The sequence below is a fragment of the Phyllostomus hastatus genome, unplaced genomic scaffold, assembly GCF_019186645.2.
Source record: "Phyllostomus hastatus isolate PE091 unplaced genomic scaffold, TTU_PhHast_1.1 phas_scaffold_182, whole genome shotgun sequence".
In the NCBI taxonomy this organism is placed as follows: domain Eukaryota; kingdom Metazoa; phylum Chordata; class Mammalia; order Chiroptera; family Phyllostomidae; genus Phyllostomus; species Phyllostomus hastatus.
Window position 1 is genome coordinate 2,855,357 of NW_025334013.1, and position 17,032 is coordinate 2,872,388.

General features: G+C 68.0%; 1 protein-coding gene across 5 annotated transcripts in view; it reads right to left on the reverse strand.

The window, feature by feature from the left end:
- The window catches only part of ACOT7 (acyl-CoA thioesterase 7), a 62,878-nt gene that overhangs the window by 8,532 nt on the left and 37,314 nt on the right, over window positions 1–17,032 (reverse strand). For all 5 annotated transcript variants that reach the window (XM_045858786.1, XM_045858788.1, XM_045858790.1 and 2 more), the window contains exons 4-8: window positions 16,256–16,347; window positions 14,544–14,658; window positions 10,734–10,820; window positions 5,171–5,287; window positions 1,479–1,663 (exon numbers count right to left, since the gene is read on the reverse strand). In XM_045858786.1, coding sequence (XP_045714742.1) covers window positions 1,479–1,663; window positions 5,171–5,287; window positions 10,734–10,820; window positions 14,544–14,658; window positions 16,256–16,347 — 596 coding nt within the window. The remainder of the gene's footprint in view (window positions 1–1,478; window positions 1,664–5,170; window positions 5,288–10,733; window positions 10,821–14,543; window positions 14,659–16,255; window positions 16,348–17,032) is intronic.

A 17,032-nucleotide genomic window follows, 5' to 3' on the forward strand; every position in this document is an offset into this window, starting at 1 on the left:
GAGCAAGAGGAGGAGGGGCAGGGGCAAGAGAGGGCCCTGCAGCAGCTGAGGCTCCTCCAGCCAGGCAGGGGCCTCACCGCTGCGCAGCCTTGGGATGCCCGTCGGCCCGCCCACCCCGCAGGGCCTGCTGAGGCCCCAGAAGGAGCAGGGGTGGGTGAGCGTCTCCAAGGAGGCTCCTCGGGGGTGGGGGGAGCATGCCAGGTTGTGGGGATTCTGGCTCCCAGGCCTCTCAACACTGCGCCCAGTGCCCCGCCCCCATCTTCCCGGGGCCCCGCCCACGCCCTGGCCGCACCTCACCCGGGCTGCCAGCTGCGAGGCCACCTGCCAGGTGCACGCCCGGCTCCTCTGCGCACCCACACGGCCCGACTCCTCCCAGACTTGGCCGAGCCTTGCACACAGTGGGACGCACGCATTTTTTCCAGACAGCTCCCACTAAGTGCCAAGGCTGTTCCAGGCCCTAGCGGCCCACTAGGAGCAAACACACTCCAGGCCTCAAAGCTCGGTCCAGGGGGCGGACGGACTACTGGCCGCTGATCAGCTGCCCCAGGTGTGGGGTGTGGGGTGTGGGGCGTGGGGTGGGGCCCTGGAGAAAGCGGGGCAGGGATGAGACCGGAGGGCGACCGGGGCGCCCTGATGGGGGTGGAAACAACTCCTCTGAGGAGGTGACGTCAGGCCCGGACTGTGGGGCCGATCCGCCCGAGGGCGGCCGGCGGCCCGAGCAGGGCAGCGGCGGCTCCCCGTGTGGCGGGAGCAGGCTGGGCGGGCGGCAGGGACCTGGGTTTTACGCTGACGCACCAGGAGCCCCGAAGCTCCGGGCAGGGCGGTGACCGGACCGGACAGTTGAAGGAGGCGGCGCCGGGCGCTCTGAGGAACGTGGTGGGGCAGAGTGAGGGAGGCGGGGACCGGGGAGGCTGTGGTGGTCCCGGAGCCATGCAGGCCGGGCAGCGGTGGGCATGGGGGGGCGGTGGGAGCCCAGGAACCCAGCCTTGCGTCCGCCAGGTGAGGAAGCCCCAGCAAGGCCGCCCACCCCACGGCCGTCCCCGGAGCCCCACGCCCAGGCGGCCCGAGCAGCAGCCTCGAGACCCCGTTCACCCGGGACCGAAAGTGTGGGGCGGGGGCGGGGGGTGGCTGTGACCCTCCAGGACCCCTCCCTGGGCCGGAGAGCCCCTCTCGGCACACCCAGGGCGGGGCCCGGCCAGGCGGCTGAGGAGGGCAAGGCCACAGGCCGGACGCCCCACCCCGCGGCAGTGTGGGGGTCTGGTGGGCTCAGCCGGGGAGCCCTCCCGGGGGCAGGGCCCCAGGGCGCCGAGCGCACCCCGAGGAGGGAGCGCCAACGTCGAGCCCCCGAAAGGGTCTGTCTCGTCGGTCGGTCCGGTCCCACCCCCGCGGTACCCCCCTCCCCCGCGGGCCCGCACGCCTGCCCTGCCCCTGAGGCCCAGAGGGGGCTCGGGGGACTCGGTCGGGGGGGGGGCACTCACCACGAGCTGGGGCACGGGCAGCGACCTGCCCTCGGGGCTCAGGGACACGTAGGTGAAGAAGGCACTGGCGGCCCGGTAGCGCTGGCCCAAGTCGTCCACCACGGGGTCGGCGTCCGCCAGGACCTCGATCTCCATGGACTTGTTGCTCGTGAAGGTCATGCGCCCGGAGATGGTGATGACCCACCCTGCGGAGCACGGACGGCAGGTCAGGGCCGGGCCGGGCCGGGGGGCCGGCGGCGCACCGGGGGCGTGGGAAGGCTCCCGGTTAGGCAGGGTGCGAGGTTTTAATAACTACCAGGACGCGAAACAGCGAAACGTTAGTGCCCGCGAGTGCTCGCCCGCCGGGTGGGCAGACAGATCTAATCATCTACAGAAGGCGTCAGACCTGAAGGGGTCTTGGGACTGTCCCCTGGCCCCCAGCCTGGCCGTGGGCCTGTCCCCCGGAGTGGCGGTGTCTGCTGGGAAAAGGCCTCCAGTCACTCCCGCCCCGCAGGGCAGCCCCCAACCTGCTCGCAGCCCCCGTGGCCCCGTGGGCGCTGGCTCCATCCCCGCAGCCTGCACTGTCCACGCTGCGGCCTTGCGGGCGCCCACTGGAGCCACACGGCGGCCCCCACGCTGCGCTGAGCCCCAATGGAGACCCTTCTCTCGCTCCCCAGGCCCCTCCCGGGTCCCCGAGGCTGGTCTGATAGGCTCGTGTGCTTCGGTCCGGCCAAGGGGCCAAGCGGCCACTGACTGCGGTCCCACATGCCCTGAGGCCCCATCCGCACTGCAGCCCACACGACCCGTGCTCACCAGCCACCCGCTGTCTGGGCAGGACCTGGCCAGGCCCTCCCCTGGGCGGTGCACACCTCTCTCCCTGAGACAGATCTCGCCCTGCCTGTGCTCAGAGGCCCCGGGTGCCCCCCAGCTCCCGGCGGTACCCTCCGGGGGCCAGACGAAGTCTAAAGTCCCGTGTCCCCATGACGCGGGCCCAGGCGTCCTCTCTCCCTCCACCGGAGCCGCACTCCCTGCACTCCCCTGCGCTGGGGTCAGGAGTGCCCAGCCCAGCCGGGCAGCTGCCCTCTGCCCCGGAGCCTCTCTCTGCCCCGCCCCCTCCAGGTCAGCAGGTCTCCCTGTAACCCTGCCCCTGGCTGCACAGAGTGGCCGTGGGGAGGGCACGGAATGTGCCCGGGGCTGACTCGGGATGGCCGCTGCCATCCCTGCTGCTGCCGGTTCGGACCAAGAGGCCGCCCAGGCCCTTGGGGGCCTCCAGCAAAAGGGCCGACCCCTGGCTGTGCCTCCTGCACCACGTGGCCAGACCCCCCCGCCCCTGCCCCACGCATGACCGATGCGCCACTCCGGGCCCGGCTGGAGGAAATCCCTGTCCGAGTCCAGCACGTGGCACTGGGACCCGCTCCCCACACGCAGCGCGGACTGCGGGGGCCCTTTAACCCCTGCGGGAGCCCCGGAGCCGAGGCTCCTTGGAGACAGGCCCACAGGCCCGTCCGAGAGCCCGGGAGACAGGCGAGTGGCGGGGAGGCAGTGGCGGTGACTGTTAGGGGTGCGTGGGCAGGCTACAAGCAGGAGCAGTTATTCCGGTTATAAAGTTCCAGAAGGTTCCATGCCGCATTCCGCGTCATACTTACGGGCAGCGCTTCGGGCCAGATAACCGCCATTTCTGGGGGAAGGAAGGCCACGGGGTCAAGGGCCGGCGGCGTTACGTCGGAGACACGGGCACGGGGTCCCGCGCAGAGCCCCCGGGGCGCACCGTGGGGCCTCCCCAGGCGACGGCAGAACTGGGCAGCCCCATCTGAGAGCCCAGCCCCTCAACGACCCAAGCGAGTGACCCGGCTGCCATGCATCTCCCTGCAGCCAGACGCCCCGGGTCAAAGCCCGTGGCCGGCCAGGACGACAGGGTCCCTGTCTCTGAGGGGTGAAAAGGCTGTGGTGTGGGCAGTGACTGAGGCGTTTTGGCTTTTGAAAGGGATCGCTGTAACCTGACCCGTAAGTGGCGGTGGAGAGCGGTCTCTCTCTCTTTTCAATCACAGCTTCCTGCACGTGGGGACCTTCCTCTGGGAAACAGTGACACGGCGTGACAGAGCCCAAGGGCCCCTGGGGGACACTGGCCCAGAGACAGGCCGGGCCCCCTGCCCCCCAAGCTCCTCACACACGGAGCAAGACCCGACCTGAGGAGACAGAGACGGTCTCTGCTCCCCAGGGGGCCCCAGGCCGGCTGAGCCCGAGCCCGAGGCCGAGGCCGGGACCCCCAGCCGGAGGGGCACCCCCCACCCCGTCACCTGAGGGGACCGTCTGCCCGGGACGTGTGCCGGAAACGAGGCTTCTGAAAACGAAGGCCTCCTTCTCTGCGCTCTGGAGCACGAGCAGCTCTTAGAAAAGGATCGCCTGCGAGACACGGGTGCCCACAGCGGCTGCCCCACCGTCCCCGTCCGGGCTGCTGAACCAGCCCCTAGACGCAGCGTCCCACTGGGCCCGAGCCCGTGGTCGCCCTGGCAGCCGGCCACCCCTAGGGGCTGTGGGCAGCCACGCGGCCGCACCCCCCTCCCCAGCCTCACCCTCGAGAGTGGACTCCCGTCAGGTGGGAGGGAGGGTGCACGGCCGGGGCCTCCAAGCAGCTCCTCCTCCTCCGTGACTGAGGCCGGCTCTGCACCCCTGGGAGCTGCCCCGGCGGCAGAGCGCAGCTGCCAAGCAGGACAGCGTCGGGGGACTGGCCTTTCCTTAGTGGGCAGCTCTGCAGGGGGGCAGGGGCGGGGGCGACACCGGACAGGCCGGCTCCGTGGGGCGTCCATGCGCTTTCCGCCGGGATGGGGGAGCCGCAGCGCAGCGACAGCGGCTCTCAGGAGTCGCTCCAGAAAAAGAGCCCTGGCGCCCTTTCCCCAAGTTCCCGCCGGCCCGGAGCACGGCACCCGAGGCCCCGGAGGACAGGCCGGGGTGGACGAGGCTGGCCGGTCGGGGCAGACGCCACAGCGACGCCGTGGTCCCCACCCTCGGCAAACTCCCACGGTGAAGCCCGGACCTGCGAAGCAGAGGCGACCAGGGCAGCAGGCTGTCCTTCCCCGAACCCTGCAGGCTCCCAAGTGCCCCTCGGGTGAGTGAGCTGCACTTGCTCTCCATGGCGCCGGGGCGGGGGGCTCAGTGACCCTCCACCCTCCCAATTTCAGGGGGCGTCATGCCCAGCACCCAGGCACTCAGCAGCCAGGGGTGCCCACTGGGCCCCGCTGCACGGGCCGCGGTCCCGGAGGGTTGGGCGAAGGAGGCCAGCACTGCCCGGGGGGCGGGGCGGGCAAGCCGGCACACATGGGCCCCCGCCGAGGCTCGCGCCACAGGCCAGCCCCCAAGGAGAGGAAGCATGCGCCACGAGACCTGGTGGCCACAGCCACGGCCACTGTGCGCCCCGGATCTCCGAAGGGCTCCGCTCGCTCCGTTCCTGGGGCACTTTAAAGGACCAGTGCCCGCCACTCTCGGGCAGGACAGGGCTCCAGTCACGCTAGAGTGACAGGTGTCACCAGATCGACGAGCCCTGGGCTCAGGGGCGCACCCGCAGAAGACCACACAGGACCCCGGCTTCCTGCTGCCCGCGGCCAGCGGGTGGGCGCCAGGGCCCCGGCGACCCCGGGCGGGAGCGAACGCAGAGCCAGGCAGGGCCCAGGCCGCCGCAGGCGAGCCCCAGCACTCGGCCGGCACGGCTCCATTACCTTTTCTGATCTTGTCGTGGAAGTTGATGGTGTCCACAGAGGCCGTGACTACGTTGGTCTTGCAGTGACGCGAGGCCACGATGCCGGCCACCTCATCCATAAGCTTCATGGTGACGCCTGCACAGAAAGGAGGCACAGGGCAGGTCACACCTGGGGGTGGGGGGGCGAGACTGTTTCCCACCTTGTTTTATCCCACACGAGGCATAAACCCCACTTCCCCCGAAACCCACCAGCCGGGGCCACACAGTGCGAACGTGAGGCAGGACCGAGGCCACCGGGAGCATCTGAAGGTGACCCCAGCGGATGTTCCGGGCCACTAGCAGAATGAGGACCCTTTCCCAGACCTCCACAGAGACCTCGTCCTGCCGGGAAAGTTGCGTTACGACATCCACTGAGTGGCTGCACCAAAGCCAGGCAGACGCCAAGCGCTGGTGAGAACGTGGCGGAATCAGCGCCTGGACTGCTGGGTGCGGAGAGCGGTGCAGCGGCAGCCGCTCTGGGAGCGGGGGTTTCGCAGAAGGCTACCCCAGAGTCACCACACAACTCCAGGGTTCCACTTCCGGGTACACGCCCGAGAGAACTCAAACGTGTGCACACGCTTGTACCCACATTTCACGACTGCACCTTGCACAACGGCCAGCTTGCGGAAGCAACCCGAATGCCCGCCCTCCGACGGACGGAGCAGGAAGCGAGGCCCACGGGTGCCCTCGGACGTCATTTGGCAAAAAAAAAAAAAGGGAGCCAAGTCCCGACCGGCTGCAGCACGGAGGAACCCTAGCGTGACGCTGAGAGAGAGCAGCCGACACGAGGGCAGGCCGCCGTGTGGTTTCACGTGCGTGGCGTGTGCAGACGGGCAGGCCCAGGGACAGAGCACGGGCTGCTGGCTGCCGGGGGCTGGGGTGCGGGCACGTTCTGAAGCCGACGGGGTGGCGGCCGCGTGGCTCTGCACTAAAGGTCGGCGGCTGGTAACGGGCGGCCCGCACGGCACGGGGGGTCACACCGCGGGGACGCTGCTCTGTGAAACAGCGGGACCGGGAGTCAGCTCACGGGAGGAGGCGTCTTTCAAACCCCAGGCAGCCTCTGTCGCCGGACAGGGCAAAGCCGGGCAGTCCCCTGGGTGGGCAGCCAGCCACGCGCATGTGTCAGGCTCAGCCGCATCCCCGGGCCTCAGCACACGCTACTCCGGGTGGGGGCTCACCCGCCGCGCCCTTCCCGGTCCCTCGGTCCTCCCTCCCACACAGGGGCCGTCTCCACTCTCCCCGGCCACTCACTCTGCATGGAGCCCGGCCCCGTGCCCGGTGCCGCGGAAGACGCAGAGGGCAGGACGGACCGAAGTCCCCACCCTGTGGGCCTCCAGGCCGTGGGGGTGGCGGCCCCCCAGGAGAGACGCCTGTCAGGGCGTGGTCGGTGCTCCGGCACACAGGTGAGCAGGGTCGGGGTGGGGGTCTGTCTGACACAGGTGGTCAGGAGAGGTCGCCTTTCTCCAGACACAGGAAGACAGAGCGGCAGCTGCACGGCTGCTCAGGGGACCACAGCCCGGGCAGAGGAGACCTCAGCCTGGGGAGAGAGAACCGCCCAACTGCTCCCTGGGCCCCGGAACAGAGGCGGAGGGCGGTGGGGGCGGTGAGGTGCAGATGGAGGCACCCGGGAAGACAGGTCACGGGGGCCCGGCACAGGGAGAACCGGCCCAGACAAGCACCGGCAGCCGGCAGCCTCCAGCCTCAGGGGGTCGCCTGCAGGACCCGTCAGACCGTGCGCTGCAACCTCTGGGGGAGGGGGGGACCGGAGACCAGGGGAGAGGCCCGGAGCAATGGTGCAGGCGAGAACTCGGTCCCTGAAGGTTCCGAAGGGAGAGGCCGGGGAACGGGCTGGTGAGGTGGAGCGCCCGCAGGGAGGGCTGGGAGCGGCGGGCTCGGGGAGCCGGAGAGCTCCTGTGTGCCACCAGGCTGGGGAGGGGGTGGCCGTGCCTGGGGGCCCCCGAGGAGGCGGCGGGAGCTACCTGAACCTCCGGCCGAGGGCAGCGGGAGATCAGGCGGGTCCCGGGGTGGGAGGACGGCGCCCAGGCACCGGGCGCAGGACGGAAAGGCGGCCAAAGCTGGGAGGGGCCATCCCCAGGCCTCGGGAAGGAGGGGAGGGGAGGGGAGGAGCCGGACGCCCACGGCTTCAGTCACTTCACAGGCGTCCCGACGGGAGGGGGCCTTGGGGGCAGGTGGCAGAGAGGACAGTGGAGAGGGCTGGAGGGCTGGAGGGCCTGCGTGCAGACAGCTGTCCAAGGTGCTGAGCCACAGAGCAGCGGAGGGGCCGGAGCAACAGTGGGGGCCCGGGGAGAGAAGAGGGGCCTCTGGCGGCTGCCCCTTGGGACGGTGTGTGCCTCGACAGCTGAGACAGGGGAGCCCCAGCGACCTGCTCGACAGTCACTACCCCCCGCCCCCCACTGGTCTTCCCACCGCAGTGACCCGCAGAGCCGGGCGCCCGGACCAATGCGCCAATGTCAGACCCCCCACGGGCAGCTCAGGGCAGAAACGCTTGCCCCGGGCTCCTGCTTTCTGAAGAGACAGCTGGCCAGTGCCCACGCTCACCGTGCCACGTGGCTGTCCACCACCCCGATATGCCCGGGGCAGGTGCAGGCGGGCCCCAAACTGGCCGGGTCCTCCCTGGTCTCAGAGAGTGGGGGGGCAGGGGGCCCGGGGACTTCCGGGGTGGCAGTAGGTGGTGTCCAATGCTCTCCACAGGGTGAGGGAGCGGGGTGGGGGGACCTGGTCTCTGCATTTGCTAAGACAAATGCCACCCAAGCTGGGAGTTTCGGAGGGCCCTGGGTCACCAGGACCTCCCGAACCCCAGGCACTGGAGGTGACATCATCACGGCGCCTCTGCGTCCTGAGGGAGGATGCCAGGCCAGCCAGGACACGCCTTGCACACGCATGTTCAGAGAACCGCCCTGCGCCCACGACAGAGGACAGCTCCTTAGCTCCCCTCTGTTCCCCCTCAGTAACTCCAAGGCTCGAGAGACACCCGTGTGCCCAGCGGGGCCCTCCCCCCTCAGGCAGGCATGGCGCAGGGCCTTGCCGGGGTGTCCCCCACTGCTTCTCGGCCTGGAGCTCCGACGCAGGGATGGGTGTCGTGCACCACACAGGGCAGCCCCCGGGGGCGGCAGGACACGGGGGAGGGGGCCTGGGTCCCCGAGACCACAGGCCGCCCCGTCGCTCTCATCGAAGCCGATGCTGGCCAGGGCCGTCAGCACAGCAGCTGAGCCCGTCCTGGCGACCGCCTGCCCATCTCGGGCAGCCGCGGGAGGACGTGAGTGCGGGCAGGCAGCCCCAGGGAGAGGCAGGGCCGTCTCGGGAGAACAGTGCAGAGCGGGCAGAAGCAGGCAGAGCAGACTGGAGGGCGGGCGGATCTCTCTGGGGAAGCGCTGGCAGCCGCAGCTACCTGGCAGACGCGACTGCAGGAGACCGCCGCGTTCACGGAGCCGCGGGGGGGTGGGCGGCGTGGTGCGCGGGAGTGGGCTGCGGCGGCGACGAGGCTGCCGTGGCGGCAGCCACACAGCCACGCAGCCCTAGTGCCCTACTTGGCCCGGCAGGCACCTGGGACGGCTGAGCCCAGAGACGCTCCGGAGCGGTGGCGGCCCGCAGCGGAGAGAGCGAGCGAGGGGCAGCTGGGCGGGCGCTGTCAGGAGCCATCTGGGCCGTCTGCACCGACTACTTCGGTTGAAAACACTTTTGAAATAAAAAAAAGTAAAGTGCCAAAGGGGAATCTGGGGCTGCCGAGAGTTCAGAAGGGAGGGATCCCTGGCACCCTTCCCAGGCCGAGGCCCGGAAGCCTCCCGCTCGCAGGAGCCGGCCACCGCCGCCCGGACCTGGGGAGCGAGTGTCCTTCCGGCGTCGGGCTGGCCGTGGCAGCGGCCGGCGGAGGGCCGGGCGTGGAGAGCCCCAGAGGGAGGACGCTGGAGCAGAGCCGACAGCACAAGCACAAGACCTTTCAGAAAACGAATCAGACGCGCAGACCCAGCCACGAACCCCACCTGCTCACCCAGTTACCGAAGAGCAGTGTTTTGTGGTGTAGTGTAACTTCAGGACACAAACACCTTTGCACGCACAACACACCCCCAAACAATGCCAAGTCGTCTTTCTATTTCAGGCGAGGTTTTTACAGCGCTGTTCATTTATACGCTGCCACCTTACTGAATTCTCTCATCGCCTGAGTTACTTTATCACAGGACCTCGGCTCGCCGAGGATGTTACTATGCCGTCTGCAAAGACACAGCTTCCCTCCTCCTCTGCCAATTCCTGTGCCTCCAAACGTTCCCTCTTATTTAACCGCCTTGGCTGAAATCTCCCAGACAGTGTCACGTGGTGGGGAGGGAGAGGGGGGCCCTGCCTCATTTCCGAGTGCAGGGGCAGGCGTCTCCAGGCCCCCCCCCCCCCGCCCCCGCCGCAATGCGTTTTATCACGGTCAAGAAGCCCGGCCGGTTCCTGTGCTTCCCGAGTGTTCTCATCAAGGTTGGGTGTCCCGGCGCATTTATAAGGTCTGGATGGCCACACATGCCTCAGCATCCCCCCCACATGTCCCGGGGACACCCTGCAGGTATATGGCCAGCAGTGGGGGGGGGGCAGTTCTGGGCTGTGACCCCAGCACTTGCAAGAGCAGGAAGGACAACTCTGCCCAGCCCACTCAGAACTCGGGGAAGGCAGGAGCCCAACGCCGGGCCAGCCAGGAGGCACTGACCGGGTCTGCACGCGCACGCGTGTGTGTGTGTGTGTGTGTGTGTGTCGGGGTGGGGGGTGGGGGCAGGGTAGGGGCTGGGCCTCCAGGTCAAGGCCACCCAATGTGTGGAAACCGCAGGAAACGGGGCGCTCCTGGGAGCAGGGTGCCTAAACCACAGGCACAGCGCAGACTTACTGAATGAAAACCCATTCAGCTCAGACCCCGGGTCACCACGCTCTCCTGCGACCGTCTCCCGCCAGGTGGCTCAGAGACGACTGTCGTCTGGAGGGGCTCCCCTCCCACTCCCGGCGACAGCACTCCTGTACTCCTGCCGCCCGGAGATGCACACGGGGAGGGACCCGCGCCCTCAGTTCCAGCGTGGCGGTGGCTTCGTCCCCCACTCCTGCTGACTTCTACACGCTGGGAGAGATCATGGGACTTGCTAAAAGCGTTAGACTTTTTTTTAAAACCGTGGGCACAAAGTTGCTACTAAAATTGGCATCGTGCACATTCCTTAAATACACGGCGAAAAACGGGCCCGCGCCAGAGGAAGCAGCCTCAGCTCCCTGGGTGCACGGGAGCCGGCGCCGTCCGCACGGGGCCCAGCACGTGTGGGAAGGAGATGGCGCTCCGGCGCGGACCTCTGCCGGAGCCTTCCGTCCGTCTGACCTTCGCGCCAGGGGTCAGAACCAGGTGCCGCCCGCGGCGTCTCAGTGACTCCTCACGCAGCCTCTGAAAGGCTGGGCTGCACGCTCCGCCGACACCAGAGCCCGACCCGGGTCAGCCGGCAGCGCCACCGCCGGGGGGCCCTCGGGGACCCGGCGAGCGGGAAGGGACGGCGGCCGGGGCCACTCCTTACCTCCGTGTACGAAGCCGTGCAGCGTGCAGTCCGAGGGCCCCACCAGGTGGATCAGGCTGGACTGGCTGTAGCTGACCGTGCTCGGCTCTGCAAGTGCAAAGGAGACAGATGAGGCCCGCGGCTGACCGGCTTGACGGTGCCCCCCGCCCCCAGCGCTGCCACGGTCCCCGAGGGCTGACCGCCAGCCTAGACCTGGGATCTCTAAAGGTCACCATGGTCACAGAGCAGGCCCCAGGCGGTGCATCGGAAGGCCTTCGAGGATGAATTAGCCACTCTGTGAGTGAGTCCTGACGTGACCCCCCCGGGCACAGCAGCGCCCCCTGCAGGCCCTGCCCCCGCCTGTGGGCAGCCAAGCTCCCAGGGCTCCCGGCGGCCCTGTGCCTAGAGCACAGTCTTCCGCGTGCCTTCTGTCCCCGACTCCACGAACAGGCAGTGACAGCGCTGCAGGGATGCGCTGTGCGACCCCCCAAGTTTCCACTTCTGCTTCGACACACACGGCGAGCGGCAGGCGGAAGCTCGGAACCTGGAACGACGCCGCGGATCCGGCCTCCCAGGCCCACCCCGACCCCACCCGCCCTCGGCCCCTGGCCCAGCCCAGGGACTCACAGCCCCCGAGGGTGTGCGGTCTGTCCCCTCCCACGGCCAGCCCTCCGGTCTCTTCCCTTCCTGAGCAGCGGATCCTTCCCTCCTGGGGTGCCGGTGCCGCGGCTGGCCCCCCCCCCCCCGAAGCCAGCGCCCAGCCCAGCCTCCAGAAGGCGGCGCTGCGCCGCAGCCCGACTCTCCGACAGGTGCGGCGACCAGGCGGCTCCCGAGCAGACCCTGTGCCGCAGGCGCTCGTGCCTTCTTCCGCAGCCTCTGGGGAGCGATAGCACTCACGGGTTCCCCACCCGCCTGGGGAACCCTCCTCGGAAGGGTGGCCCGCTCCCACCCTGGCAACGCCAAGCTGCCGACTCGGCCAGCCCGCCGGGCCGCCCCTGGGCCCCATCTTGGGCCGAGAGAGGACCTCTCTGCATTTGGCCGGAGACAGAAAGTCTGCAGGAAGAGACGCCGCCGAGCAGCCCGGGGCCGGTGGCAGGAGAGCAGCGCCCGGGGCCCCCTAAGCTTCCACAGCTGCTTAGGAGCCTCCGCGGCCCCTCCGTGGGGGACTTCGCACCGTGGGGCAGCCTGCGCGGCACGGAGCAGGGGCCATAGGCGCTCATTCCCAGCGCGGCACTTTCTGGCTGTCCCCAGCTGCGCAGGGCAGACTGACTCAGGCTCAAGCTGGGAGCTGGCCTGCGAAGTGCCCCCTGCTCTGAGGGGCTGCGCGGGGTGAGGAGGGGGCCCAGCCGCGGCCTGGAGCCGGGGGCTGGTCTGGCAGCGCCAGAGCCACCAGGCGGGCCCCACTTCTATCCGAGCTCAGCTCCCCTCTCTGGCCACCAGCCTGCCCTCCACCTCCTTTCTCGGCCCACCGTGTGGCCCTCTGGAAGCGGGTCCCGATATCATGTGAGGTCCCTCGGGGCCGCCATGGGCTCTGCCCGGGGAGGGGGGAGGGGGGGCCCTTGTGCGGGGCGGGTACAGGAAACAGCAGCGTCATCATCATCGTGGTGATGGTGATGTGCCCTGACTGGCTGACCAGGAGGAGAGGCCCCGCCCCGATTTCCCGATGTTCCCAGGAGTGGAAAAGACACCTGAGACCCTTGTGCTACAGGAGGAGCAGTGACAGTCCCCGAGGGTGAGGGTGCACCCAGGGCCATGCCCACTGCCAGCCTTCAGGGCTCCGGGTGTCCAGACCCTGCCTGGGAGATCGGGTGGAGGGGAGCGGCCCGAGGGGCCATAGAGGATGCTCCAACCACCAGAGAGAGCCCCCGCCAGCACTGCCAGCCCCGAACTCCCGGATCCCAAAGACTGCCCCCCAGGCTCGTCCCTCCGCCCCACGGGGGGGCCACGGGCAACGAGGACCAGGGCTCCACCCCATCGCTGTCCTTGGCTTTGTGACCCACTCTCAAGATACAGGAAAGCAACTATTTCATAGCCTCGATGGGAACTAAAAGCCTCAAATTTGGCCCAAACTCAGGAACTGCTTTGACAGCCCAGAGATTTGCCCATGGACGATAGAAGAATTTTTAAACCTTAAGCAGCAGGGAATTGCATGTAAAGGCCTTTGTTATGTCAAATAACCGCTTATTCAAAGGACGAGCCCTTTGAAGTGGCGACGATGACCTAGACCTGGTCAGAGAGCTGTCACTCCACGGTCCTGCGGTGACGTCTTAGAACACCCGAGAAGCCACGGCTAACAAGCGAACGCTCCCGTGGGGTGCGCCAGCGAGAGCACCAACACTCTGATGCAGGGACGCCACAGCCACGCACCGGCATCCCTCCCGCCCCCCCTTGGTCGTGAGCCCCGACTCCAGGGGGGAGGGGCGCCCCATTGAGTCCCAGACGTGGGAGCCCCCTGCTTGTTCCCCTCTGGAAGTTACCCCCAACGCTCCCTACTACAGATGGGGGGGCCACAGCACTGAGGGCCCAAATCCCCACCACTGGGGGAGGCCCCCCTAGAAGCACCCACTTTGGACTTCATAGCAAACCCTGCCGAGTTACAGGCGAGGATTCTCAGGTTCAGCAGCGGGGGTGGCAGGCCCCGGCTGACCCCGGGGAGGCGGAGCCCAGTCGCAGCTCAGAGACCAGGGCTGGGCCAACTTGCCAGGACCCCGAAGTGGCCGCGGCAGGGGCCAGGCGTGGGGGTGAGCCCCGTTTCAAGCCCAGGGGCTCAGCAGGGCCGATTCTGGCGTGGACATGACAGCCCCCAAAATGGACGGCCCGCCAGGCGGCCCGCGGACCGAGGAGTGCGGGGCGGCTGCGTCTCCTCCAGTCCGAGGAGGAGAACCGGGAGGAGCGCTGGGCTGCAAGGAGCTGCCAGACTCCCCGAGACACCTGACGGATGAGGCTGGCCCCTCAGGGGTTGCCAGGCAACAGCCACGGATGGCTGACATCTGGGTCTGGTTTTAAAAGGGACCAAGAGCTGCAGATCCAGGGGGGGCTCTTGGGCAGGAGGTGGGCGCAAAGGGCCCGGGGGGAGCTGCCCCGCGGAACCCGGCTGGGAACAGGGACACTCCTCGCAGCGGCCGGGCTGTCGCACGAGGCGGGGGCCCAGGGCCGGCTCCCGGGGATCCCTCCGCACAGACGGACTGTGTCGCCGTGCGCAGGCGCAGTGACGCACGTCACTGGAGGACCCCCGCCCCCAGGGCTCGGCGCGTCGGTGGGGTCGGACGCCCAGAGGTCCTGCCCTGAGTGTCTGTGCACCAGCGGCTTCTCCGCGAAGGACTTGGGGTGGGGTGGGGTGGGGGGTGAAGAAAGGCCTTTCCGGAGGAAAACACCCCTGGCCCGACTGTCTGGACCGTGGGCGGGTGGACATTTTGGTAGAGCCGGACCTGCCCGGACCGGAAGGTGATGCCCGGGAAGGAAGTCTGTGCGCCCACACGGCTTCCTCGCCAGCGTGAAAAGGCTGCCGTCATCGGTCTGTTTCGGGTGAGGCAGAGAGCCCAACGAGCCTGACCCTGAGCAAATGTGGGGTGGGGGGGGAGTGAACGAGAGCCAGTCTCCGTGAACGGGCGTCCCTCTGCCCGGCAGCGGAGCCCCAGCCGCGGGCACGAGGGCCCGTGAGCACGAGGGCCTCCCGGTCAGGGAGAAGCAAGCTCCCCCAGGGACCCGCCGAGCCCTCCCGTCGTCCCAGGCGGCTGTGATCCCGGGAGGGATCTCTCTGCCCACCAACCCCCCCAGGAGGACGCTCACAAACCAGCCACCGACCCCCCCCCCAGGCACCCCAGCTTTTACCTGGGTTCGGGACGGGCTGGACGATGTCCCCGTTCCGCCACTTGGTCTCCATGCGCTCCAGCTTCTGGGCCTCGTAGCGCCTGCGGCCCTCCTCCTCCTGCTCCTGCCGGGCGTACTGTGGGGGTAGACGGGTGCTCAGGGCTCCTCCGGGACGGCCCTGCCTCTGAGAGCTCGTGGTGCGCACGAAGGAGGAAACCACAGAGGGTGCGCGTCTCAGGTCGCCCCACCCCTGCCCAAGAGCATATCCTTCCGGGAATTACGTCCACGCCCAAGTGGACACAACAGCTCTATCACGCTGTTTCTGACGTTTGAAAGTCACAGAATCAGCCCTGGCTGGCGTAGCTCAGTGGATTGAGCGCGGGCTGCAAACCAAAGTGTCGCAGGTTCGATTCCCAGCCAGGGTACATGCCTGGGTTGCAGGCCATGACCCCCAGCAAGTGCACATTGATGTTTCTCTCTCCCTCTCTTTCTACCTCCCTTCCCTCTCTAAAAAATAAATAAATAAAATCTTTTTTTAAAAAGTCACAGAATTTCCCCCTCTTGCTGTATCAACGTAACATAGTTTATGTGATGGGTCCATCCTGAAGGGCACGTAGCTTGCTCCCAGCTTCTTTCCTCTCAAAACGGCAACTTCCGGCAATCTCAGCCACGCATGACCCCACACCCGCCCCATCCCTTCCCGGGCCTCGTTCCTGGACCCAGGACGCAGAATCCAGGCCACACCCACGGTGCTCTCCGGAGACCACGCCCACAGCCGCGCTCTGCTGCCCCCACCCAGCCGGCGGGACAGGCTGCCCGCTTTCGCTGCCCGCTTTCGACGAATGTGCAGCCAAAACTAAACCAGCCCCCGCAAGCTCTCCGTGCAAAGATGTGTCTGTCACAGCAAAACCACACTGAGAGGGTGATGGGAGATTTAAAACAAAACTGGGAGAACCAAGGGCAGAGGCTGGACCAGAGCCGTCTTAACATCCGTTTCCTCCCGGGCCCAGAGCGGCCGGCAGGCAGTGGCGGCCTGGCTCTCGGCGCACGGCCATCCGTGACCAGAAACCTCCTTTAAGTTCGAGTCCCAGGGCTCGCTCTCCCACTGCCCATCCTCGGTCACCCCAGACGGGAGAAAGTGCTCTGCACACCCGGCAGGACGAGTTTCTCTAGGCTACCCCTCCAGCAGGAAGGAGGAGGGTCCTCTCCTTGCCCGGCAACCACTCAGCCAATGAGAGGCCACGACACTTTGGCCTCCCGGTCTCCTCCAATGGACTCTCTGCTTACAACAGCTCCGCCGCATGTCCCCCTCCCTCTATAAAAGAGCCTGCCTCTCTTCTGTTCTCCGCGTTTGCGGGTGGTTTCACCATTAGCCCTGCAGATTGTAATTCTCTGTTGCTCCAGAACAAACCCGTTTTGCTGGAGAAATGTCTGGCTGTCTGTTTAAGACCCACAGGCAGAAGAGCCCGGTACCTGCCTTTTCCCTGGTCGGGGGAGAGGGGGACGAGGGCCCCAAGGGAGGAGGGGTCCTGGGGTCTGGGGTCTGGGCCAGCTCCCACTCACACCCCTCAGCCTGAATCGAATCAAACCTGCACGGAGACCCCGGACAGGGACGGCCCTCCCCCAGCCCCCACCATATTTGCTGCCCGCCCCGGGACGCCGCCCCACCGTACCAGCGACCACACTTCTTCATCTGCCCCCCCCCCCAGTGAGGACGGAAGGGGCCTCCTTACCACGAACGGAGGCACCTCCAGGACCTTGTCCACGTTCTTCAGCGACAAGGGCACGTACCACAGGGTGGCCTTGTTGGTCAGCTTTTTGGTGCCTGTGGAGAAGGAAACGCCGTGAGTGAAGGCCGGGGGGCGGGGGGCAGGGGCACCAGGAACCCGGCAGGTGGGCGGAAACCCCGCTGCTCCCGGCCCCTGACCCCCTAAGGCCTTCTTTAGTGCGAGGTGCGAGCACAGGCCCCCAGCAAGGGGGTCCCCTGCAGTGCGGCCGCTCTCCAGAGGCTGCTGGAGAGACTTCAGGTCACCTGGTTCAAGCCCCCCAGGCCCATCGGCTTTCTAGCACTCGCTAAGGTGGAGGCCTCGCACCTGGAGGCCCCGACGCCAGGCACGCCCGTCTTCGCAGGTGTTCGGGCGGAAGGGACGTTCGGCCGTCAGCACACACCAGGAGCCTCCAAGGGGCCGTCGGCTGCCGAGACGTTCCATGGGGGGGAGGGGAGCAGCCCAGCCTGGGGAGCACCCCTTGTTCGGCTGTGCCGGGCTGAGCCAGGGGGTCTCCCCCAGCAGACCCAGCAGACCCTGACTTCAAGCTCAAGACCACCCCGCTGAGGAACGCAAGGTCACGACCCTGACAGCCCCGCCTGCCTGGCTACATGCTGGGAAGAGCTCCTGCAGAGGGGGCTGGAGAAACGACAGTGCGCACAGCGGTGGGGCAGAGCCTGGAGGGGGGCCCCCCCGAGCAGCCCAGAAAAGGGGGTGCTGCGGGGCCACAGCCCAGAGCACAGC